Below are 27,044 nucleotides of genomic sequence, written 5' to 3' on the forward strand. Positions count from 1 at the left end.
GTTCCATCTGAGGTTATTTGTATTTGTATTTGCATGCTTTTCTGCTCTTCCACATATGACTGGTTCCTTCTTGTCACTAATGTCACCCATGTCTTCAGTACAGATTGCCCCATCCACTTAGGTATAACTATCTGTTTAAGCGAAGTTGCCAAAGCATACCAGAATTACACTGGGATATTTTTGTCTAACACGTTAATCCTATGGTAGTAACACGTGGGAGCTTACTAGAAATGCAGAATTGTAGGCCCCATCTCACACATACTAAATCAGAAAATGTATTTTAACAAGATCCCTAGGTGAACTCCACAGACCTTAAAGCTTAAAAAGCACTGGTCTAACATACAATGGCTAAAAGACTTCTTCTTTTACTGTTAGTGATCATTAAAGAATAATTAACCCAATTGACAATTTTAAGCAACAAGGCTATATATCTAGGTACATTAATTCTATTGAATGTTGACTGGTATGAATATAGCAGGTTATTTTTTACACTCACTTACAGAAATCTTTCCCAAATACTTGATTTAATGCTTCTCCTTTTGAATGTATATTGGTCTATTTGGAACATAATTAGATTCCTTTTCTCGGGACTGTGTTACTTAGGTTAGGATTTTTTAGTTTTCTCTATAATACTAAATCCCAAATCTTAAGATGAGCACCTTTACAGTATTTCATCATGGTTTTAGCAGAAATATACATTTTTGAGGAATAATCATGCCATAGTCATCATAATTGTTTAAGTTCCTAGCTCATGTTGTTGTTAATGCACAAAATCTACAAGACATTAAATTGTGGACCAAATTACTCACAAGCAATTTTAAGTAAAAAGTCTTTTAACAAAGAGTGAACATTACAACAAACTTTAAATAAATTCATAAAACCTTGAAGTGCAATAAATGCTTTTTATTATATGCTCATTTCAATGAGTAACATTTAGAAATAATAATCCCACATAACAATGACAATCTTATTTTACAGCGTGTACATCATTTACAGCCACATAACACACTATTTAAAATTTTCCAAATTTAATATTCTGAAGTTAAGAAAGATAAAAAATTTATTCTCAAGGAACAGATTCTTATCTGGTGCAAAAACAGAAAGGTGAACATTACTTCAAACACAAAACCACAATATAGTATAAAGTAAAATTACATTTTAATTATGTTGAACAGCTGATTGTAAACATGAAGCAACTATAACTTAAAAGTACACATCATATGCATTACATTTATGAACAGGATTTTAATTAAATTTCCCTAAACCAGCTTTTTATATTAAGCGCCATTTTGATTTGCAGCATGCTAACACAAAGCTTTGTTAAAAGGATGCATACTTTAAATTTATACACTGTAAACTGAATATCCACCTCCAAACTCTATTGGCAACACAGAGTTTTGTTAAATACTGCATTTATGCTGCCTCACATTGAAAATGCATGTTAATAATATGGCATATAGATTTTAAAAATAAAAATTTTCAATAATGGCATAAAATTGCACCTATAACCATTAAAGCAAGTAAGACTAGAACAATCATACTTGCTGAGACTGCCCTAAAAATAAACTTCTAAACAACATATTTAAGAAAACTGTGTTCTCTCAATTTAATCTTTAGATCGTAAAGAAATATAGTGCTAACTTTATTTGCAACACTACTGTTGCATCTGTTTTAGAAAGCCACATCTGACTCAAATATACTTTTGTCATATATGCCATACTGAAAAATCAACTTGAACATCAGAAAAAAGGGAACTTTAATCTTAGATTCCATTTTAGACTTCCAAAGAATGCTGTATTTTAAACATCCCATCCTGTAATAAAATCTTAGCAGCTCAGAAAATCTCTTTAATAGTATTGAATTAGTATAATCTGTTTTCCAGCGAAATTTCTTTTAATGAATACATAAAACTTTTGCATTTCTGGAAATCAATTTTCAGGTGCCATAAAAAAGGCTCAATGACTAAGTGACTGATGGATGACTGTATTTTCTTGCCCCACCTTATTTCTAAAATCACATAAAAGTGAGACTTGCTTGCCACAGCAAAACATTGCTAAACTCAACTAAATATGATCTTTTCAGAAACATTTATCTCTAGTATGATCAGCCAAATAAAGTTATTGTCTTTGCTTTGCCCTTCTGTAGTTTAATTATGCATATAATACTATTAAATAGACACTTAAGAGTTTTTCTGCAACCATTCTATGGTGCTTCTTAAATTCTTTAAGTAATTTTCAAAGGGCAATGAAATCCCCTGTCAATTCAAATATTTCAAGATCTCTAACACAAAGAATGTAAAGTTATGATTTACTATCAAGCTTTGGAACTAGATGAAACAGTTCATGAAATTTTCCTCCCATGTAGCATATCCTATTTTTGAAATAGCTTTATATTGATCTTATTACATAAGAGCCTCCTTGTGGTGCCTCATAATATGCTGATTTTTTTCTGATGGTCTTCGGAATCCCTTCTTGCAGAATTCACACCTGTGTGGGTAGTCTTTTGTATGTATTGATATCACATGTCGTTTAAAGCCAGATGCATCTGTAGTGCTATATTCACAATACTCGCATTGGTAGATCTTTCTTCCAGTGTGGGTCTTCATATGTTTTTTGAGCTCATTTTGTTGTCTGAACCCTCTCTTGCACCTTTTACACTTCAATGACTGATCCTTAGTATGAACTGAAAGAATATGACCACTAAGGATAAATGGATCTGATGTTTTAAAGTCACAGTGCCTACACTGATGAATCTTCCTACCCTTATGTATATCACTATGCTTTTTGAGCTCAGAAGGACGATGGAAACCTTTTTCACACACCTCACATTTGTGAGGAAAATCCTTAGTATGGACAGATATGATGTGCCGCTTAAGGTCACTTGAGTTGGTACTCTTATGGTCACAATGAGGACACTGGTGTGTCTTATGTCCTTGAAACAAATCCAGATGGCGTTGAAGCTCCCTCTCATCACCAAATGCTTGAGGACAATGCTCACATTTATATGGTAAATTGTTACCATGCTTAGACTTAATGTGAGTTTTCAGATTTGACTGATCTGCACACCTGAAGACACAATACTGACACTGATATGGCTTCTCACCAGTATGGGTTCTCATATGTTTCTTGAGTTCAGAAGGATGTCGAAAGCCCTTCCCACACTCAACACAAACATGAGGAAAATTCTTGCTGTGAACAGCCAGTAAATGTCTGTTTAACAGTCCTTGTTCTGCTGTTTCATAGTCACAGTATTTGCACTTGTGCATCTTCGGCTCCTTGTCTCTTAATATAAGTTTATTTGAACTCAGTGGACTAGCCTCTCTGTATCTTCGTGTGTATTCTGTAAATTCATGGGTTTTGTCAACTTTGTTTATAAGCTTATGGCTTTCCAAGTGGTTATGGAAACTCACTTTCTTGTTAGTTGTAAAGTCACAATCTGTACACTGGTATTTTTTTCTCATCAAATGATCAGGATGATTCTTCATGTGTCTTTTCAAGAATCCCCTGGATTTAAACTTTTTTGTGCAAATATGGCAAGGGTATACTGTCAGGGGCTGTCCATCAGGGCCTATTATAACAGCTAGATAAAAAAAAAAGGAAGTTGTGACATTTGGCCAGATGTTTTAAAGGTTTTTACAACAAAGGTACCAAAATTAGCTGACATTCACAGTGTGAGAACTATACTAGTAGAATAAAATCCTGTAGGATAAAATGCACATTAAAAGTAACTTATTATAAAATAGCTCATTAAAAAGTAATAAGCATCACTGTGCTATAGAATACTCACCTGCTAAAATGCTATATACATTTTGTAAACCAGAAACAGGCACCTTTTATTGTGAAACCAACCTGAAAATTCTCTTTGTAAACATCATTTGGGGAAAGAGAAAACAAGCATAGTTTTATTAAGGACCAGTAAAATACTTTTTAAAAACTCAACTATTTAAATCAAACACAGACAAGTATATGGAAGTGGGAATACACTCTAACAACTGATTTTTTCCTTTGCTTACAAAAAAAAATGACTTCCACATTTCAAATCATGATCATAATCATAAAGCAAAGTATTAGTATTTTACCTGTTTGCCACTGCCTGGTTTCTCCCCTTCTCCTCTTCTTAGCTTTTTGTTTAAGTACTTTATTTGTATTAATGGTATCACAAATTTGAAGGTACTGTGCTGCTGTACTACTTCTGCTTTCTAATGTTGAGTCCAAGGTATTTCCTGGAAAAAATTGATACACTATTAAATTACATAACATTTATACTTTTTGGTTTTGGTTAGATGAATTACTAGAGATGACATGGCATTAAGTTGCCATCATGGTGCTAAATTTCACAAAGTATATCGTATTCTCTCTTTTATGCCCTTATACACACACACATAATTGTAAACACTTTAATTAGGATATCATGTGAAATTAGCTTTAAAATATCTCAATTTATTTACCCTAAAGCAATAAATTAATAAGGTGAATGTGACATGAGAGACTTTTATGGCCCAAACAAAATACTGGCATCATTAAATTTCTCACCAATGAAAGCTGATGAAGTTAAAGAAACTCAGCAAAGAAATATACATGTGTCAGTGAACCAATATGGTTATGGTGACTATGTGTAATATGGAACAAACAATATGTCTCTTATATAGATGCTTTAGAATAATTCAATTAATGTAAAAAGTTAAGAATGATTGTAAAGACTAAGATAGATGTGGCAGGCAATTTACCACATTCAGTGGCATTAGCATATACAGAATAAAGTACTTAATAACATTTCAGTTCTCACAAATCTGTTTTGTTATGCAATTTAGCTTAAAAATGTAGACCTGTCCTGGGCAACACAGTCTGTTAAGCATCTGACTCTTGATTTCAGCCCAGGTCATGATCTCAGGGTTGTGAGATTGAGCCCTGCACCAAGCCTCATGTTGGGCTCCACATCCAGTGCAGAGTCAGCTTGTCCCTCTCCCTCTGTACCTCCTCCCTCTGCACTCTCTCCCTCTCTCCAAATAAATAAATAAATAAATAAATAAATAAATAAATAAATACCAGTGAAGCCATTTAGCCTATATGCTGTGCTGATGTATGCCTCTAATCAATTCCTCTGATATCTACGTTTAAATTTAGAGTCAAGTATCTCCTAAAGGTAGGAACAGAAGAGTCAGACATTTTACCATGAGACAAAGTCTCTTTATTAAGAAAATAAAAAAAAACTATCAACCATGGAATAACGCTATATGGAGTATGTATTATAGCTCAAAAGAAAAATGAAGCTGACACATGGGTTTTATTTAAGTTATATATGTCTATTGGTTGCCACAGAAATTAAGAAAACAGTTCTGCCCAATGAATACATTACAAGTAGTTGTAAATTTTTACTTTTTTGTCTAAACAACTTCTATTTTATAATTTTCTCCACAGCATCCTTTAAGATTCATGTTGTAAGTTGCCCAACATTTTTATCTTGAGATAAATCTAAAATGAATTACATTCGCAGAATAATACACGTTATATCTGTATATAAATTAATTGATTCCAAAAGAGGCAAACTCCTATGTAACTAGATAAGATATGACCAGGTAGAAGTCTAACATATGTGTCTGTACACACAAATAACTGTTTCTTTTCCATGCAGTATATGAAACTGGCTATTTAACTTACATCTCACATATAATGCTCTCTCACCTGATGCTTGACAATCTTCATACCTCCGGGAAACTCTTCTTTCATCTCCTAGAAAAAAAAAGACTAATTAAAAACTGAATTGTTAAGTATAATGATTACTAGTGGATCACATCTTAATCTACAAAAATCTTACTTTGACCACTGTTCCTTGGATTATTATTTTTTTTTGTTGAGTTCTTCCACTCCCATAGATTAGATATTATTTCACGCACTGAAAATAAGGGCTACTGTTAGCATCCTTGGAATTGTTAACATCCAGAACAATCTTACATTTTAAATAAAAACCGAATAGATATTTCTGCAGAATACACTCAAAACTGAAGATGCTCAATAAATGACTGTTGAATGAATGAACCTTTGGAGAAACCAAGATAAGATAATGCATTTGAACACGAAAATTTTTCAAAGTAAAGAGTATACCTGGACCATAAACCAAGATAAGATAATGCATCTGAACACCAAAAATTTTCAAAGTAAAGAATATACCTGGACCATCTTGTAAATTAAGTAGGAATGAGGTAAAATGTGAAAGAAAAAAAAAACTTGATAAATTTACCTTCCATTAGGTATTTTGTAGAAGAGCATACCTGGATTTCTGTTTCTTTTCAAACCCCCAAAATGTTTTTTGTGGTGTTAATACATGAAATAAGTTTTTGAAAAAAGGGAAGGATCAATTTTCAAAGGATATTCCTATTTTAGAAAAATAAAACTTTTTGGTACTCATTTATACAGGTAGGATTTTAAATAAATCCTACTGAAAAACAACAATGCATTAAGCAAGGCTCATTTTAAGTAACATAAGATATATGGTAGGAAAATCATGTAAGTACCTAGAGATTAATCAGTCCACAGCAAAACACTTTATATTAGTCAACTCATGGGGGGCACTAGCACAGCATATTTAATGATCTAAAGGCTGATCAAATAGATATGTACTTATCAGGTGAAAAAATGCCAGTGTCCTACCATATGCCGCAGCCCAGACAACAGGGACAATTGTTTTATTAACATCAGAGTCCTCAAGCTGAGTCTCAGGGAGAGAAGTTCCTTCCTCTTCCCCTACAATGACTTCCATGTAAACTTCATCTGCTATTTCAGCGCAACCTAAATTTTAGAAATAATTGCTTGTTTATAACCCCAAATATTTAATAAATGGGTAAAAAATTCCAAACAGTTTATATCTTTCAAATGTCAAGATTTCAATTTGGTTAATTTAAAAATTATGTTAGGCACTTTGGAGACTAGTGCCACTAGGAGACAATCATTTATCAAAACTCTTATTCTCCTCTTAGAACCTATCCTATGAAAATGACTTTTAGATTATATATAATAATATATATGTAATAACATAATATATATATAATATATAAACATGTGCGCCTGAAATATACTGACTGATTTTACAGTCCATTGGGCATTACAAATTTGTAAAATAGGTTTCAGTCCATAATTCTGCCTGATTGTTCTTTGGAACTCAGAAAGCGTTTCCCACAGAATCAATACTAGAAAGTGGTCCTTGCTATCCCACATACTGTAATGTAAATTCAGTACTGTACATGCAAAGAAAGTAGTCAAAAACACTAGTAATTGAAGAAAATATTAAATAAAATAATTAGATTGAATTAATTAAAATCACACATAAGCTGGTGCTCACAAATAGGTGGACACCCTTTAAGAGGCAGGATTTTCAGAAAAAAAAAAGCATTAAATGAGGCTTATTTAAAAAATATATATATAATATTGGTGTAAAAAATTTAAACCTAGAGGGTCATTTAACATATTTTATATGATTGAACCCATTTAGATTTAAGCTGTTAAGTAAAAAATTGGCTTGAATTTATGCTTTTCCTTTGATTCACATACCGGGATCGTCTAGCCACCACAGAAGAAATGTGGAAAAAATGTGGGGAGAAAGTGTCCCTCTTCTCCCAAGTTTCCCTTCTTTCAACTGACAAGAAAGAGTCACTGATCTAAGTTTTCCACATCCCCAAGGAATTCTGGCATCATCTAACCTAAGCTTCAGTCTCCCACCTTCTATTGTGCCCCTCTACTGATCAATGAGTAAAAAATAATAATAATTTAGAGACCAACTAGAAATTATTTTCCTCTTCAATGAAATCCTCTAGATTTACTTGTTTTTATGTTTTCAACTGTGGTGTATTATTCATGTTTGGGATTGGAATTCAGCTTCCCATGGCTTCTAGGGAAGGAAATCTGAGGAGTGGAGATCAGAGTGCAGTATAGGAAAAGCTGAGTATCATCAATGCAATGTACTGAAGTGGAGGTTCTTGCCCTTCTAGAGCAAAACAAAATAGATAGTTTTTATCTCAGCATGTCACAAAGATAGAAGAAGCCTTAGGGAAGGGTTGCATTGTTACACTGAGATGAGAAGAAAGTAGGCAGAAAGGAACATGTCTTCATAAGGAAAAGGGCAGCATGGCCGGATAGGAAATCTGAGTGGTTATTTTTACCCTATGGTACTCAGCCCCCAAGAAACCTTAAGCAGCAACTACTTGAAGACCATCAAAGGCATAATAAGTAAAGATCCTGGCAGCTTAACTTATTAGGAAGAATACTTACTTATCTAATCCTTAGGTGACAGAAGGAAAACAACCAGTTGGCCCATTCACTGCTAAATCCAGAGAGAGGCCAACAGTGTTCACTGCCATGTGGAAAGAACACTGGCAGTAGAGTTAGACAGATATAATTTGAAACCGCACATTCCTCACTTAATATTAAAATGATCTTGGGCAATTTTTTAACATCCCTGAGCATTTTTTCCTTTCATAAAACAAAGATAATACCACCTACCTCAGAGAGGAGGTATATACAACATATCCAATAACATACAAAATAGATTCCCACTAATTCCATATATATTTGTGGGCTCTAATAAAGTCAGGAGCCATTTGTTGTTTATCTCTATATCCTTAGTATCTGAGACACATAGCATTTCATGTTTGCTGATTTGAACAATACACGTATGCATGAATGGTCAAAAGGACACTTTCCTTTTAAATTAATGACAGCAAAATTCAGACTTAATTTTATTGAACTTTGTTCCTATATAGTGTTTGTAGCTTTGAGACTGCTTAATTTTTTTAAAGAATGCATGATGGCTACTGACAAGTCACCACAGTGCCCTTGTACTGATATCTTACTAATATCATCTTCTTCTTGAGAAGAATCTTTAACTGCCATGTAAACCATCTTCTCCCGCTGCATTCGGCTCTGGTCAAGCACTCCAGCTACAGAATGTCCATTGGTGTACTCACTCTCTGTGACAATTTCTGTTCCACCTTAAAAATTAAATCACATATCAAAATAGAAAAGTATCATGGAATAATTCCCTGAATTAAGAAGGATATAAGAAATATTTTCCTTTAGAAAAATGTCCTCAAAATATTCCAATATAAATTTCTAAGTGTCAAGACAATTTTCTTATAAATTACACTAGAAATTTGCAATAACCACTGAGAACTAACAGCAAATGTTAACATTTACATTACACACTTGCCAAGCACTATATAGGTCTTTAACATGTATTTTGCCTGTTTAATCCTCACAATAGCCCTATGAGGTACTTACTATCATTATGGCCATTTCACGGATAAGGAAACTGAGACAGAGGCGGTTAAGTAACTCACCAATAGCCGCTCAGTTAAATGGCAGAACTAGGATTAAAATCTAAGCAGCCTGGTTCTAGCCTTTAGCTTGCCCTTAAATACTCAATATAACTTCCTATTCTAAATCAAATTCTCTCCCCTCATTTGTTTTGATAGTTCCAAATGTAATATTCTACTTATGTTGGAAGAATCTAAGAATGACACATGCTGCATTCCTGCTTTTTATTCAGATACAATTTTTTAATATTCCATCTCCAAAGAAACCTATAAAAAAATCTGCATTTTAAAGACAATTTCAGAATAGTTGCCAGAAAAGATAAGAAGTAGTTTTAATTCCTATTATAGCAATAAATTAAGATTAGTCTTTGTACCTATTTCAACATCATCTTCAGCCTCAGCTTTAAATATATACACTTTTATTACTTCTGAACCGAATGCATCTTCTTTAACATCTTCCTGTGAACCATCACTGCCGATTTTTAATGGTGTGTTCCCCATATGTTCTAATTTTTCCCCAACATCATCCACTGTAAAATATAAAGAAGAAAATATTTTAGTCAAAAAGTACATTTGACATTTAATGGATGTTAAGCATAAGTGCAACATGAATGTGTTAATCACCTATCCACCATATTGACTTAATGACTTATTATGCAACCACCAAAAGTGGAACATTTCACGAAAACACTATATGAGATCAGATATATTACATGATCATAACTATATAAAAACTTATTCAGAGATTTTAATTTATATATGAAATACTTAATAATCATAGAGCTTTATTAAAATGGTTTGGGAAATGATTAAATTATCTTCCATTACATTAAACATTTTAAGTTAAATTCTAACATCAAAATTAATATCAGAAAAATCAGAACATAAAACACATAGTACTCATAAAATAAGTTCATATAAACAATAATTCCCAAATATCAGTATTTCTAAAACCAATTAGCATATGAAATCTAGAATTGGAAAAGAGGAAACAGAAAACAGCTGAATTATTTTATAAAAAAGGCTTTTCAGAAATTATAAAGATAAAATCATAATGCTTTTAATTTCTGTTGAGTCAATGGAAGACAACTTGAAACCAGTAATTTTGCATACTTCTATATTTACTTACATATGCTAGACTCCAAAATCATAAAGGTAAAGCAACAATATTTGAAAATATTGCTTACATTTTAAGTATATACTTAAAATTTTTATTCTCTGCTCTACAGTCTTTAAGAATAACATTTATCTTCACATGAATACAATGCACAATCTATGGAATAAATATATATTAATAAACTTTGTTCTTTGACCATAAATGTTAAACAATATATTCCCCCAAATATTATATGCCTACCATTTTTTATTTCAATGCTTGTACATATGAAAACTGAAATGTAATCTAATTGAAAATCTGCTCCTTCCTATTATGTATATCATGGTATCATACATGAAACATAAAATCTTAAAGCTTCTGACTATATCTAAACAATTCTAGATCCTCTGAAAAATGAATAAAGTGACATTAAAAAGGTATTAATTCAGTACTCTTAGAAAATGAGATCTAAATAAGTCAAAGTCTAGATTTCCCTTACCTCAGTTTCTTTTTTTTTTTGTTTTTCTTCCTTACCTCAGTTTCAAATCTGATATATACAAATTCAAAAACATTCTTTTAGCCTTTCAAAATGGTGAAAGAAAGTTTCAGCAATTCTTTTTACAATGCAAAGCTACTTTAACTTTTTGATAAAATATAAGTGATTCTATACTATTTAATAGTTCAAATAGACTATGAAAGAACCTAAATGATCAAAATAAATAGATTAAATACTTTAATTCCATCATAGCCCCTAATTCTATTACTATGATTTTTGGTAAAATTCTTTTCGACAATGGGACAGATTAAAATGAAAGAAAAAAAGATGAAGTATCGGATAGTGTTGATTTAATAGCTTCTCTTTTAAAATATGTTGAATTAATGACATCACAAAAAACATTAAAAGATGAAAGCTAGGCTTTCAGAAAGTGTTTTCCCATTCTTGAAAATAAAGACATAGGATATACAAAAACCTCAAAAAGTGTCCAAAACACGAATTTAAGTTGGAATAACTTACAGTAAATTAATAAAATACTGAAAATACTCCCATTGGATAAATACTGCTTTATTATAATTGAAAGGTTTAAAGTGACCATAGTTCCTTCTGTAGCAAACTGAATTAAAGCTATAATTCATAAAATTAAAGCTCATGAAATGAAATACACATTTTTGGTCACTTCTCAATAATTTGGTATCATAGCTTTTACTTTAAGTACTGAAATAACTGTTGCTATCCCGATTCCATTTATACCATGCCTTAACGCCCATAGTTTAAGGTATCCATTATTTTCTACTTAGATTCTTCAGATGAACATTTTTGAAATGTATTAAAAGTAACCAAACTGGTTTTGCATTTTAATTCATGGAAGATGATAATGTTATTAAGGATGTTAGTGTGCAGTTTTAAGAGATAAATCATCAACTTAACCAAGATTTTTTTCTATATTCCTTGTTATAGAAAGTATAAAGTTAACAAAGACTTAATAGGCAACTAAGTAATTTTAGAAATAGATCCTCAAAGATCTTCTTAATGCATATAATACTCAAAATACTCTAAATTAAGGCTTAACTTTTTAGCTTGTTGTAAGGTTTGCAATATCCAAGTCCCACAGTGTGGTTTCTAAACTCACATGACATTCCAGACAGTAATAGCCGGCAATGGTATACACATCACAGAGTTTACTGGTGCTAAATGTAACATAAAACAGTAAGATATATTGTTGGCAAGTTTGCCAATGTTCAATATTCTTTTATATAGCTCAATAGCACAATCTGATTACAAATTCAATATTCCTTTTAAAAGCTGAGTAGGCTTTTTACTGTACCACTTTTATGTTACATCTACCAAAATTATATGGTAGGTATGTTATTATCAGTATAGAGTATATTGATGAATCACAGAGATGGGGTCAGGCAATATGTAAAGGATCTGTATTTCACAGCACTGAAACAAACAGAAGTTAGTAATATTTAGATTGCAAAGATGCTCTACTCCCAGGTGTATACCCAAGAGATCTGAAAATATTTGCACAAAATCTTGTACATGAGCCTTCATAGCATTATTCATAATAGCCAAAAAGTAGAAACAACCCAAATGCCCATCAACTGATGAATGGATAAATAAAATGTATATCCTTATAATGAAATATTAGTAATGAAAAGGAATGAAGTACTGACACATGACACATGCTACAATATGGATAATCCTTGAAAGCATTATGCTAAGTGAAACAAGCCAAACACAAAGGGCCACGAATTACACGATTCCATTTATATGAAATGTTAAGAATAGGCAAATCTATAGAGACAGACAGTGGTTGTCAGGAAGGGGAAGTGGTATGTGGGGAAGTGACTGCTAAAGGGCATGGGGTTTCTTTTTGGAGTGAAGAAAACATTCTAAAATGGATTGTGGTGATCGTTATACAATGCTGTGAATATATTAAAAATCACTGCATGCTTTAAACAGTGTATTTGATGGCATGTGAATCATACTTCAATAAAGCCATTATATTAAAAAAATACAAAGATATTAACTTTTCTTTTTTTACCCTTGAAATTGGTAAGGTTTGATGAGATCTCCCATAATGACCCTACCAAGACATTTTGTTTTCTATAAGATTATGTTCCCAAAAGAAATCTAAACTGATTTTATAGGTAAAAAACAATTTGAATGCATTATATTGGTTCATTATTTAATGGAACTTCCCTCTTCCAGTGCAGCTTTTATAAAGGAAATCATCACCCATAAATGTCTTAGAGATGTTAGATATTTTTAAAGAAGAGCACACCTACGATAATTTTAGACAGATACAGTTATTCTATATTAATTTCCAAGTTACTTAAGCACAAGTGGGAAAGTTTAACCAACTGCTAAGATAAATAATTTGTGACATTTAGACTGAAAGGAGAGAAACCTCAGACACCCCTTAGATATGAGAGAAGACAAAACTCCCTACTTCTAAAACTCAGCTACCGATAAGATTTCCTTATAGGAATACTTAGGGACTCAGGAACAAGACAATGGCCTGTTTTAAGTTCTCAACTTTATTTCTTAGATACTCTGAAAATCTCTATCCTGAGAAAAATAAACAGAAAAGAGGCTTTTTTAAATTAACATTGAGGCCTTGAAGGCAATTTATTCTCTTAACTCCTGTAAGATTCAATGGCCAAGATAAACCAAGAGGTAAAGAAAATGAAGTGCAAATTATGAAGGAAAAAAAGGGGAAAACTAAATCAAAAGAGAATAAAATAAAATAAATGAAAATGGTAAAAAGTAACTAATTGCACTGGTAAAAAGTAACTAATTCAGGGATGCCTGGGTGGCCCAATGGTTGAACATCTGCCTTTGGCTCAGGGCATGATCCCAGGGTCTGGGGATCGAGTCCAGTATAGGGCTCACCGCAGAGAGCCTGCTTCTCCCTCTGCCTATGTCTCTGCCTCTCTCTCTGTATCTCTCATGAATGAATAAATAACTTTTTTTAAAAAAAGAGTAATTCCAATTTGGGTATAATAAATATTACAAAAATGATCAAGGAAGGATATGGGTGGTGGGAAAATGGGTGATATAAAAAAATATTTAGTTTTTGTATATTCCATTTTCCACAATAAAAAACTGCTTAAGTTTTAAATAGATGTTTAAAAAAATATATTGCTGTTTCTTTACTAATGATTAAGGAGTTAATTCCCAGTCTAAATTTATCCTAAAATGATCCCACAGCAGTCCCAGTATTATTCAAGCAATACATGTTCTTTATAATCTTCAGTTTACTCCTATTACAGTAGGACAGAAGTCTTTGCATTTGACACATATGGCAATATAAATATCGTAAATTAAAATATTCTAGAAATTCTTTTTTTTTAATCTTTTGCAGAATCAAATCATAGAAGATATGTTAAGGTTTGACAATTCTCAAAACACATAATGTCAAATTTTAAACTAATATCAAACAGTTTGATTCAACAGGTACTTTTTTAAAGGCACAATGTTATTTTGATACACAGAAAGGCTACCAACTATTGTCATATTATTTTATATAATAATAACCACAGTTTTTTTAACATCAGGTTAAGATCTAAATATGGAATTGCTTTAGTAATGGACATCAATTTTAAAAAAAAGGTAATAACATTTACAGCCAGTATTTTAGTGGCTTAACTCATTCCCTTAGAAAAAATGTAAATATTCAAAAGTGGTTACAGAGGGAAAAAAGTTAACATGCTAGACTTCAGAATCATATTTACAAATTAATCTTATTTTTTAGTTTTAAATTCACTGATAACATATATAACAATCACTTTATATACATATACGTATACTCTACCTGTTGATGTACTTCCCAATCAATCCTTTTTTATTTTAAAAAGAAAAGAACAAAAATGCACCATGAAAAAGTGGAGTTTTTATCTGATCTTTATTACTTCCAGCATGATCCCTTCAAATTTTATAAAGAATAGACCCACTTCTTCCTCAAGCTCCATCAATAACTCATCATGAGAATTTTATTATCGTTGCTGTTCAGGCAAACCCACCACTTAAAATGAGAACAAGATACTTCTATCTTCCTCCTTCAGATAGAATGTCTTATAGACATCATAAAGCAATCTGAAATAAACACATTAAAGTGTTTTTGCTCAGAATATACACACGCTGTTTAGACAAACAAAATAAACACAGGGAGAACTGCAGAGCACAATCTGAGTTTAAGATTTCCTTTTCAAGTATTTAATAAAAAAATTAATTACACATTTCTTAATATATTATGCTTAAATTCCTAAGCAAAACTGAACTGACAACTCCAGTACCTGCTATATTAAAAAGAAAGCAGTGGCTACATAAACTTCCCACTCTGAAATATATATATTTATCATTAAAAATATTATCAGTTAATGTTCTTGTTGAACCTTCCTTTCTGCTCTAAGGTATTAATTACATTACATTATTTTGTTTAATTTTGGGTATGAATTTTCATTGAGTAAATTAAAAATATGAGCAATGTCAAAAAAGCATCTCAACAACACAGCTTTGAAAAAAATTATTTTTCAAAAGATTATCCCCATGATTTTTATTGAATTGTTCCCCTATCCCAGAAAACCTTTTAAGGTTACATATAAATCAATCTCCCAAGTAATTTTGTACTTTTGTTTCACTTACAAGATATCATTAAGTAGTCTTCAGAAGTGCTCTTGACATCATCATCATCATCATCATCATCATCATCATCTTCGGTTTTAATAGTAACTGAAGAACCAGGAACACCACCAGCTGCTTGAATCACAGTTTCTGTATCTGAATTAGTTACAAGAACCTCCTCTGATACCATTGTGGGAGAGTCAACTCCTGAAACACAATCTTGGACCACATGTTCTAAGTGTCCATCAGGACCAGTAACAAGGTCAGCCACAAACACCTGCTCCGGTACTCTAACAGTTTCTGTAATTAGCTCGGAAGTCAATATATGATCACTATCATCTTCCTCTAAATCTTCTTCAATAGCAACATCAGCTTCAAGTACAGCTTCAGGAACAATTACACCTTCTGTTACTACATCAGTCTCAGTGATGATATCGGGCCCATGAACAACTTCAGCTGCAAGGCCATGATCAAGGGTTATCCCATCATCTGTGACAACATCGGAAACTAATACAGCCTCAGGAACTGAAACAACAATATGGTCTCCATCGATATGTGCAGTACCAGCCATTCCAGCCACTATAATACAAACAATTATCCAAAAAAAGTAAAGTTATTTTATTAAATTAACAGTAATATATTTAATGTACCAGATGACATAAAATATTTTAAAAATATGAAATAGTTCTTGCCACACTATCATTTTTAAAAAACCACTGACAACTTACTGCAATACAAACCACCACCAGGGGGACGCCTGGGTGTCTCAGTGGTCATTGAGTATCTGCCTTAGGTTCAGGGTGTGATCCAGGCATTCTGGGATCCAGCCCCACATCGGGCTCCCTGCATGGAGCCTGCTTCTCCCTCTGCCTGTGTCTCTGCCTCTCTCTCTCTCTCTCTCTCTCTCTCTCTGTGACTATCATAAATAAATAAAAAAATAAAAATTAAAAAAAAATAAAATAAACAAACAAAATAGCACCAACCGGGCACTGGGGTGGAGGTGGGTGAAAACAGTGTTAGTAAAATCTAAATTAATACCTTAAAAATAATGCACTTTATTTTCAAGTAAAACATAAATGCCACAATGAGATATCACTATATCAGAAGAACTAAAATAAAAAAAAAGAACACCATAGGTTGGTGAAGATACAAAGACAATCTCTCATACATTGCTAGCAGGAATGTAAAATGGTATCAGCCACCCCAGTGCCAAGGGAAAATATATGGCACTTTCTTACAAAACTAAACATGTATTTACCATACAACCCAACCATAACACTCTGAGATATTTTCCCAGAGATATTAAAACATGTTTACACACAAAAAATGTAGGTGTCTGTGTGTGTGTGTAAAGATGTTGGCATAGCATACATAGGGTAATAGAATAATTCTAGATTTTTATTGTGATGGGTGTTTACAAAAATCTGTATCAGGATAAAACTGCACAGAACTATATATACTCACAGAATATATGTAAAAACAATGGTGAAAACTTAAGGAGGTCTTTAGTCTAGTTAACAGTAATATAACAATGTTAACTTCCTAGTTTTTATATTGTACTACAGTTATAGAAGATGTCACCATTGGAAGAAGAGCAGTACAGGCAACATGGGACTATGTACTATTTTTTTCTACTTCCTATGAGTCTTGTATTTCAAAAAATTAAAATTAAAAAAACACACAAATATAAATGGGTACTAATATGTTTAATTAAGTTAGTAAAATATGACAGGTGGACACATTATAAAATATGCATTTATAAACATGAAAGTCCCTAAACTTCTTTAGCTTATAAGAATTATTATATTCTTATAAAAGTGGAAGGTATCTTTTAACACCTGATTTTTTGGGGGAAAAAAAAAACACCTAATTTTAGACAAAGATTTGGTTTGATAAAATTCATATCTCTAAATTGCACTAAATTCTAAACTAGTAAATCTGCAGGAACAAAGCTTTAAACAATGTTTTGGTTTTTTTTTTCTTTTTTTTTGAGTAGCATGGTAAACACTAACTCCTATTCCCTTTATAAATGTAAAAGTGCAAAAATCCTTTCATGAAGAATTCAAATTCTGCCTCACTGAAGTGTACAAGAAACAAGTGATAGAGTTTATGGAACAGATTATAACAAAATTATCTATTATCTATATTAAATAATCTAATACAAAGCCTTCTCCACATAAGGATCACTTTCTATAAAATCATACCCGAAAGAGTGCCATTTGTTACACAGTGTTCATTGTTATTAACCAATTCATTACAGAAGTTAGTTAACAAGTTAGAGTGGAGACCAGTGGACACTATTAATATTCTTTTTTTTTTTATTTTATTTTTTTTGACACTATTAATATTCTTATCCATTAAAAGATAAGGCAAGAAGGGAAAGCTACCTTTCAGAATTATCTTCTTTTCAATCCTTTCGTATTGTTCTCAGTATTCTCAAACTCTTACCTAACCCATCATATTACCCCAAAAAGACATAGCCTCAATCTTGAAAATCTGGTAGATAAAGGGAATATATATAGAATAAGTCCTTCCTATTCACTTGTTTCTCCACTGACCATTTTGGAGATGGGGAGTTGGTGAAGATTCAAATTAAGCATTCAGCCAGACAAGAAATGCAAATTTTAGCAAGGACAAATTAAAGATTAAATCTATAAAACTCACAGTATTGGAATTCTATGTATATAAACAATAAAATTAATATTTTATAAAATCCTTCTACAAGTCAGACTTAAAATATGGAAAATTCTGGAGGTTAGTGTAGTTCTTGAGAATAGACATTAGGGAATGATGGAAGGATAGAATAACACTTGGTGCTGGCCTAAATTCAGATTAACCTGGCTAGGAGGATTCTGCCTCTACTCTAGTAGAAACTTACAGGTCAAAATAAAACAAATCTAAACTAAAATAAATCCAAATATGCTTGTTTATGCTGAATTAAATAATAATATCAAGTATCCTAGACCAAGGATTGACAGGTTCTCCATAGGGTGCTGGCAGTTCACTAAGACCAAGATCTAAGACATCTCATTAAATTTTGCTTTTTCCTCTTATCAGCTCATCTACTAGATCCATTGAATTTCCAGTCACTTATTTAACAACACACTAGCTCTATTTTTTTTAATTTATTTTTTATTGGTGTTCAATTTACTAACATACAGAATAACCCCCAGTGCCCGTCACACTAGCTCTATTTATTGAGCACTATCTATGCACCAAGCAACCTACTAATATTTTTACATATATCATCTCATTTAAGCCTCAGAACAGCTGTATAATGTGTTATTATCTCCTTTTATAAATATGAAGGAACTATAAAAAATATGTAGGAACTGTGGTTTAAGGAAGTTAAATAAGCTTGCCCAAGGTTCAAGCTGAGGGCTGAACTTACTGCTTAACTCTAGGCTGGCTTTTTTTCTACCAGTATAAAGGAGGAGAATAGAATTTACTTACAATAGAGACTATTTTTTAAAGAAATTTATAAGGTTAACCAAGTGAATCACCATTAAAGGAACAGTTTGAGAAACAAAGGGTAAAAAATCTGGAGTGTCTGGGAGGCTCAGTTGGCTAAGCAACTGACTTGATTTTGGCTCAGGTCATGATCTCAGGGTTTTGAGAGGGAGCCCCACATTGGGTTCCACACTGGGCATGGAGCCTCCTTAAGATTCTCTCTCCTTCTCCCTCTCCCTACCCTAACTTGTGTGTACTTTCTCTCTCTCTTAAAAAAAAATGAGTAAGAAGATCTATCACATAATCACTCAATTAAATTTTAAAGCATTTAATAAGCAGCATTAAATGGCATTAACAATTTATCTGACTAGGTAACAAATTATAAATGGTGAGAAATCATCTTTAAAAAGTGTGAAAGCAATTACATAACCAAATAACAGTAAGAAATAAGTCATCATTTCAAGCATTTCTCATTTTACTAGAGTTATTTCATTTAAATGTAAATACCTGGAATTTCACAGGAGGTATAGGATAAAATTTGGTATTTGTTGGGTCTATTTTGGGCCACTATCTAAGGCTGTTTTGCTATTTAAGTCACAGAGCAACATAGACTTTTTGCATCAATTAAGTCTTAACTATTAAATTCAATAGCACAAATTCCAAGGATAACCATTTTACTGAGACACAAGCAAAGTTAGTACATAAATCATGTAAATTTTTAAATCTCAGGGGTGCTTGAGTGGCTCAGTCACTTAAGTGTCTGCCTTCTGCTCAACCCTGAGATCCAGTCAGGTGGCCTGGCTCCCTGCTCAGCAGGGGGAATCTGCTTCTCCCTCTCCCCCTGCTCATGCTCACTCTCTTGCACTATCACTCAAATGAATAAAATCTTTAATTTTTTTAAAATCTCAATTATCTTTCAAAAGAAACTGGTCTAATGAGTTTTTAAATTAACATTTCAAATTCTTAACATAGTAGCCATCCTATCTCCACCAAGAACATTATAGAATTTAGAGTTCCTGTAATGCATAGTATACTTACTTGGCTAGCTCTACCTGTGTATGCCAGACTCTGTTTCACAAATATCATTAGTTTATGGGATTGCAAATATCTAACTTTTGATGTTGGCAGAAATTTAAAGAGAAACTGATACAGGCTACAATATTGATGAAACTTGAAAACGATGCTAAGTGAAAGAAGCTAGACACAAAAGGTCACATATGGTATAGTTCTATTTATATGAAATGTCTGGGATAGGTATATCCATAGATAGAAATATTAGAGGTTGCCTAGGTCTGGAGTAGGGGTGGGGGTGACTGCTAATGAGTATTAGGTTTTATTTTTCCAATGACAAGATGTTCTAAAATTAGGTAGCAGTGATGTTTGCACAACTCTGTGAGTATACTAAAACTACTGAATTGTATTCTTTAAAATGGGTAAATTGTATGATATGAATTATTATCTCTGGGGCCTCACTTCCCCTCTACCCCCCTCCCCTGGTCCTCTATCCCTGGGGCTGTTTGTTAAAAAAGAGTAATAAAAGAATTTTAAAAAATTATTATCTCAATAAAAAATTAGAAAAAAGAATGTGCATAATATATTTCAATATGCATGTTCTACTTCCCTAGGAACTAAAAGGAAGTAAAGCATTAGATGTAATAAGGGATTGATTAAATCTTAAGACATCAAGGAGGAACAATGAAAAGGAAGGTAAGAGGAATACCAAGTAAACATTCACCAGCACTAAAGGGACATTTTTTTTAATCTTAGAAAGGAATCAGGTTTTACTTGCTAATAGGCAACTTCTTCAGGAGTGAAGGAAGTCTGTCACTTCACCAAATGCTACAGGGTAGATTAAATTTTGTATCATATGGAGAAAATGCTGTATTTCTTCCATTTTTAAAACCTTTTTAAAAAGCAAAAATTTAAAGGTGACATTTCAACCAAAACTTATTTTACTATATGGAAGTTCAAGTGTTCCAGTATTTTAAAAACTATCTCTAGCAAAGAATTCACAAAATTCTTTGTGAAATCTTTACTCTTCAGTTCTTTGTCCTTCTTCTAGAATTTATTCATGTACTTTTTTCACTCAAAATCACTTCTAAGTTATCCATAATCAACACAATTGACTTCTGACTCATTTAACAGAATGAATCAATGATTCCTTTCAGTTTAATCAATTAACTACATAGTCATCTCAACCTCCACCACATTTAATCTTGATTTATGCACCACATCTTTATTCATCAGATAGAAGTGTCAAGGAACCATAGAACTGGAGAGGACAGTTATCTAGGGTATCTAGGGTTATCTAGTCCAATCCCCTCACAGAAGTGAATAAAGTAATTTGCCCAAGTTTAACAGGACTGCCAAGACTAGAATCCAGTTCTTCTGACTCTCAATACTGTAGCCTTTACAAGGGACAAAATAATATATTAACATTAATATGAAAACAGTAATACCATTTTCTTAATTCTAATAATTTTCTTAATTATTAGCTTTGATCATCCATTCCTAATATCATCTTTGACAATTCCATAATACCTTATTTTCTGTTTACTTTTTATTCCAATTTACTATTTGTTTTTTTCTACTCTTACTCCACTTTTCTTCAATTCTTACCACCTTATTCCTGCCTCTTATACTTCAGATACCTCAATCTCTTCTATAATTCAGATTGACCCTGACCAAATTCAGTTTCTTTGATGGCTGTGATAGAGTCTTAACATCTTCAGCAAAACAACTACTGTTAAGAGGCTACTGAAAAACTTGGCCACAAAAGTAGGGAATCTTTTCTTTAAAAAAAAAAAAGAAAGATGTAATGTTATTAGAAACAACTTTCTAAAGATATTTCATCAGAATATAATTAATCACCTAATGCATGGTTTTCCAATATCTCACTACATAAGCATCTAACTTCTTTGTAATGACTGAAGTAGGTCCTTTTCCAGTTTTATCAAACATACAATTTAAAATGTATTTGAGAAAGACAATTTAATATTTCTTACATTCAAGAATTGATGTTGTTATTTATCTAAGCTGAGTTTTTTCATTTTCAATGCCACATTACCACTATATTCCAAGTTTCCTTTCTTCAACATTCCCACAAATTTTTTTAAAGATTTGATTTATTTATTTGACAGAAAGAGCAAGAGTACACAAGCAGGGGAAATGGCAGAGGGAGAGGGAGAAGCAGGCTCCCCTCTGAACAGGGAGCCTGATGCAGGGATAGATTCCAAAGTTCTGGGATCATGATTTGAGCTGAAGGTAGACACTGGCTGAGCTACCCAGGTGCCCTGCACAAAATTTTAAGAATGATTTTAAGTAGACTACTGTCACATAGCTTTAATCTTTAAGAAAATGAGCTCTACAAATAATTTCCTAGCAAAAGAACAAATTTCATAAATTCTCCCCTTCTTCAATATAGTTTTGATATTTAGTATGTTCTGACTTTTAAAAAAGAAAGAAAAAAATACAACAAAGAAAATGCTTTACCAAAATCCTGCATAATCATGGTATGGGCCATTCTACAGTCTGATGTGTGCAATCCAAGACTTCCACCACCTGATTCCATACTTAGCAAAGTTCATTCACAGATATCTGTAAAAAAAATGGTTTTAAAAGAGTTTAAATATGTTTAAGCAAAAGTCAGTTGTTGTGAGAAAAAAAATGCAATGGAAAATAGGCCTTAGAACCAGGTGTGCAAATCTCATCACAAAGGAAAATAAAAACCTTTATTAGACAAGAATAAGTAAAGGAAGGGCTACGTGAAAGGAAATAAAGCAAAGATAATGGAGAATAAGACACAGTAAGGGTGACAAGCCACAGGGGAAGTGATAGAAGCGAGCAAAAGAACAAAACTGTAGCACTAACGTTCCAATTAAAATGTAGGTTATAAAAGAAGAAAAATAAAAAAAAAGAACAAGATGACAACAGACAATAGTTGGGATATTTATACATTACTAGAAGACTCAGGTGTCTAGTATTAGTGAATTTCATCCAGTGGCTCTCATCCATTTCTTCCAGACCCAGCTCAGCCCTGCAGCGGAGCTCTGCAGATAAACTTGTGTTTCACCTCTGGCTCCCGGGGTTCTACTTATAATGTAAAATGTTTTATCCCAGTTTCCCTGGAGTTCTTTGAGCCAGTAAGGACTTCTGGCCTCACTCTACTACAGTCTCTTGTCTCATAGTTTTGAGGACTCAAGAAACATGACTGCTTCCTAAATATGGTAGAGATAAGATCAATCACATACAAACATTTAGCAAATTGTTCCTTTCAGAATATCATTTACTTATAAATGTACAACTGATTTTCTTCCTTAAAGATTAATAAAGTCATGCTAGCTTTAAGCTAGTTCTGAAAGCAAGGATTCCATTTCATTTCAAGTGATGTATCCTATATTTAAGATAACCAGACTTGGAACCTAATGTCAAATACTATCCCTAAGCATATTTCTTATAATTACATATGTGTATTTCCCTTTCAAACATAAAATTCTAAGTATCACCAAAAAGTATCAATTCTATAAAAAATTTGTCTCATTTTTATTTCGGAGTGTTTAATAAATTGGGTTATATTGCACAAAAGATGAGGTTATATCGTTAAAGTTTTAGAAAGCTGCCATGTAAAACACCTTAATTTATCCTTAAGTAAGGAGATCACTAGGATTTTTTTCCTTGCCTTAAAGTTCTACAGGTGTACAAGAGGCAGGAGAGTATAACATTTGAATCATGTATATAAAAATCCTACAGCAATAGGTGTCATTTCTGTGTATACAATGATTCAATAAAATTACTTTATGTATGAGCAAAATTACAATTTTTTTAGAAATTATGGGCTGTATTTTTTTTTTCAAATACCACATTGTTCCCTGCCTCCAAAATGAAACCATCAGAGGTCAAGAGAGTTCAAAATAGACTACCCCTATGTTCACAGAGATAAATCAAAATGCCATAAGGACTTATTTTCAACATTTAAAACAGTGTACTATTTCAACTTTAATTAGAATAATTGCTTGCTTTACATAAGTAATCAAATTACAAATGCCTTAAAATGTTTTAAACACTTAATTCTGTTTAATTATTAAATAAAACATTAATTTGTTAATCACCTTAATATGACTGTCTTGAAGAAATTGTAGATTTTCTTACATATTGTAAAGTAAAATCTGCAGCAATTTGTTTTTGTTATTTTTCCTTCTGACCTATGTTATTTTCTTTGGAAAAAAGTTCTCTTTACCTATTGTAAAAATACATTCAAAATTAGACATTTTAAAACATTTTAAACAAAATCTCTTACACACCTAAGGATTTTCTTTACACTTTAACGTGCAGGATGAGGTTGAGAAGAGCTTAAGTGCTCAAATCCATTCATCTAAAAAGCATCCGAAGGGATTCCAACAGAAACAACTACCTACTACGATATAAGCGACATTATTACACTTAGAATTCCACCACTCCATTAAACCAAATCTTCTCTAAAGCACATTTAAAAATCACTAGCTAAATCTCATTTTGGAAAGTGAAAGAGAACCAACCAAGGGCAAGCTTTATCCTTGCCAAATCAATAGAGAAAAATCTGCACTAGCGCTCAATGAAGTGTAAAAATTTTAACACATAGTGCAACTACTATAAGGGAGTATCACACTGTATGAATAAATAAATAAATATATTGGCGCACCTTTCCCCTTATATGAAGTTTAAATAAGATCAATAATAAATGAGGTATGAGAACAGCAGTGTGTTAAGTATTGAATAGCCAATAGATAGCTGGGCTTCTCAGTATTCTCAAGAGTATATCTCACATCCTTACTGAATGGAGATAACCACTAAGTACGCTTCAAGTAAACATCTTTCTATCAACGTACGGGGTACAGAAATCACAAAGCAAACAACAACAAAAAACATTTTACTTTCATCTGTCTTCTCCAAACAGCTCATTCAGGACCTAGCTTCTTCATGATGTAAATAGGGTGGGAGGTAGACGAGAAATCTTAAGGCAACGGAGCAAGAGAATGCGAAAGTAGTATTTGCAGAGATAGGAGACAAAGGAGCCCTGACAAGTAGCAGTATTGCAGCTTTGGACGCAGCCCGCTTCCCGCATAAGTCTCCCTTTCCCACGACCATGCCAAGTTTCAATCATCTCGAGCAGAACGCACACACGTGCCTTCATATATTACCCATATGACTGGATCTTAAACCAAACAAGAGAACCTTCTCCGTGGAAAGGCAGAAAGCGAAGCAACAAGAATACCCTTTCCCCTCCTCCCTCCTCTCCTCTCACTTGGTGCAGCGGTCGCCACCGCTGCTACCCACGCTGTGCTGCCCAACCCCTCATCCTCCTCCCGCTCTCCCAGCCCCGCTACATGGGAGACAGCTGGGAACCAAAATGGTGGTGTTTTAGTGGAGGCGACAACTGCCGCACACACCCGCCCCCCCCCCCCGGCCTCTGACTGCTCCCTACCCCCTAAAACGCCGATTAGATGCCACCTCCTCCCAAACGCCGCCATCCCTCACGCATTCCAAGGTTACCATAAGCAGCAGGCGGGGGATAGAGAAGTAGGGGCGAATGAAAGGAATATTAGGGGGGTGTCGCGGAGAGAAAATGCCAGGGGGACGCCGCATTCTTCAATTCACCGTTTTGTTTTCCGCCATTTTCCCGTCACCCTAAACCACCGACGGTCTCAACGACGGCTCTTGCCCCTAGGGGTTCTGGCCTAGGGGAAGGAGAGGTTGCCTGAGGGGGAAAACACTCCACTTCCCTCAATTCCTCCAGTCACCAGCTGCGGCTAGGGAGAAAAACTGTCAGACCAAGGAGGAGGCAAAGCTTAGGGACTAGACGCCACTTCCATTGTTCCCTACGCCCTATACTACAGGCTGGGTGTGAGCCTCTCCTCACACGGGCGACACTAAGCGCAGCGCACCCAAATCCCTCCACTTTCTCTCCAGGAGTCTCCTTACCTGCAGCCACTGCTGCCACTGCCGCCGCCAGTTGGATTCTGACCGCGCTCCAGATTTCTGCGGGGGTCGGCAGCTGTGGATCTGTAAGGTCCTCACATTCGGGTTTCCGAGGTTCCGCAGCCCGAGCCAATCACAAGCTACTCTGCGTCTGGGAGGCGCGCCGCCTTGTCCTTTATATCGCGGCCGACATGCTGAGGTTGCATTACGTCACGCTGCCCTTGCTGCAGGGTAGGGGGCCAAATGGAGAGAGCGCGCGCGCGGGCGCGCGCTCCGGAGATCAAGAAGCCCGCGCTGGGTTTGTGCTTGGAGACGCCACGGACTTGCAGTGGATGGTGGGTGGCGGGGAGGGATGCAGCGCGGGCGAGTCCGTGTAAGGAAGCTTGGATCTTGGGGCGCCTTTGAGGAGTTTCCGTGGGAAGATTTTCTGTTTTCCAGGTCGCAAGGGAGAGGAAGAGGGGGAAGGGGAAAAATCAATAACTTAAAGGCAATTCACTGAACCTCTAAGACATGTTGAACGACCAAACAAACAAATTCGGCCCTACTCTCTAGGATTTGACCAACTAGGCCGTCCACAGTGGTAAGAGGCATGTCTCCCCACCAAAAAAAAACCTGGTTATGTTTTGCAGTTTCCCTTCCTCCTTCCCTTAAATTCCTTTTATATTTCATAATGGTAGACAATCCGATGAAGAAAGTAAAGAAGAATGAAGAAAGGCATAGAAGGGAAAGGTAGGCTAGAGACCTAAATGAACATGAAATATCTCTTGAGTGTGTCACTTTCAGCTTGTGTCTGCACAAAATGGGAGAACAGTGAGAAATTCAGTGGTGATGGGTGGGGGAAAGAGATGTGACTAAAAGGTTATATTTGCAAAGGGTTTTATATTCTGAAAATTATCTTTAGTACTGTAAGCATGTGAATTGAATAGCAGTGTTTAAGCAGGGAAAGGATACGATCCTAAAGAATAAATGAAGGTGATACATCACCTTTGCCTAAAAATTGGAATATTTTACAAATAAAACCTGTTATTGTTCTCAATTAGCTAATTTCTACAGTTCTTTATAACCTAATACACCACTAAATGATTTGACAAAATTAAAGGAGACATGCTGTG

The 27,044-nt window shown here is 33.8% G+C and overlaps 1 protein-coding gene across 10 annotated transcripts; it reads right to left on the reverse strand.

Annotated features, from left to right (window-relative positions):
• Nucleotides 1-888: 888 nt before the first annotated feature.
• ZNF711 (zinc finger protein 711) lies at nt 889-26,150 on the reverse strand. 10 transcript variants are annotated; one of them, XM_072817938.1, is made up of 12 exons: nt 25,936-26,150; nt 24,087-24,214; nt 22,939-23,195; nt 22,471-22,575; nt 15,550-16,107; nt 9,679-9,834; nt 8,843-8,980; nt 6,648-6,785; nt 5,815-5,892; nt 5,682-5,729; nt 4,079-4,222; nt 889-3,579 (listed from the first exon to the last, which is right to left on the reverse strand). In XM_072817938.1, exons 4-12 carry the CDS (start codon nt 22,547-22,549, stop codon nt 2,402-2,404), a joined length of 2,517 nt encoding a protein of 838 aa, XP_072674039.1. In that variant the 5' UTR covers nt 22,550-22,575; nt 22,939-23,195; nt 24,087-24,214; nt 25,936-26,150; the 3' UTR covers nt 889-2,401. The 10 variants fall into 10 exon arrangements, with proteins under 10 accessions (XP_072674039.1, XP_072674040.1, XP_072674043.1 ...); XM_072817939.1 differs by having other exon boundaries at nt 22,934-23,195; XM_072817942.1 differs by lacking the exon at nt 24,087-24,214.
• Nucleotides 26,151-27,044: the final 894 nt, after the last annotated feature.

This window comes from Canis lupus, chromosome X (assembly GCF_048164855.1).
Source record: "Canis lupus baileyi chromosome X, mCanLup2.hap1, whole genome shotgun sequence".
Classification (NCBI taxonomy): domain Eukaryota; kingdom Metazoa; phylum Chordata; class Mammalia; order Carnivora; family Canidae; genus Canis; species Canis lupus.

Excerpts from the sequence above, each read along its gene's own strand:
- ZNF711 (XM_072817940.1), bottom strand. The coding sequence starts at position 22,549 with ATGGAATCAGGTGGTGGAAGTCTTGGATTGCACACATCAGACTGTAGA. Across the intron at positions 9,835-15,549 it reads AGACTACTTAATGATATCTT|TGGATGATGTTGGGGAAAAA; the intron begins GTAAGTGAAACA and ends TATATTTTACAG. Across the intron at positions 6,786-8,842 it reads TCAAGAAGAAGATGATATTA|GTTGCGCTGAAATAGCAGAT; the intron begins GTAAGATATCAG and ends TCTAAAATTTAG.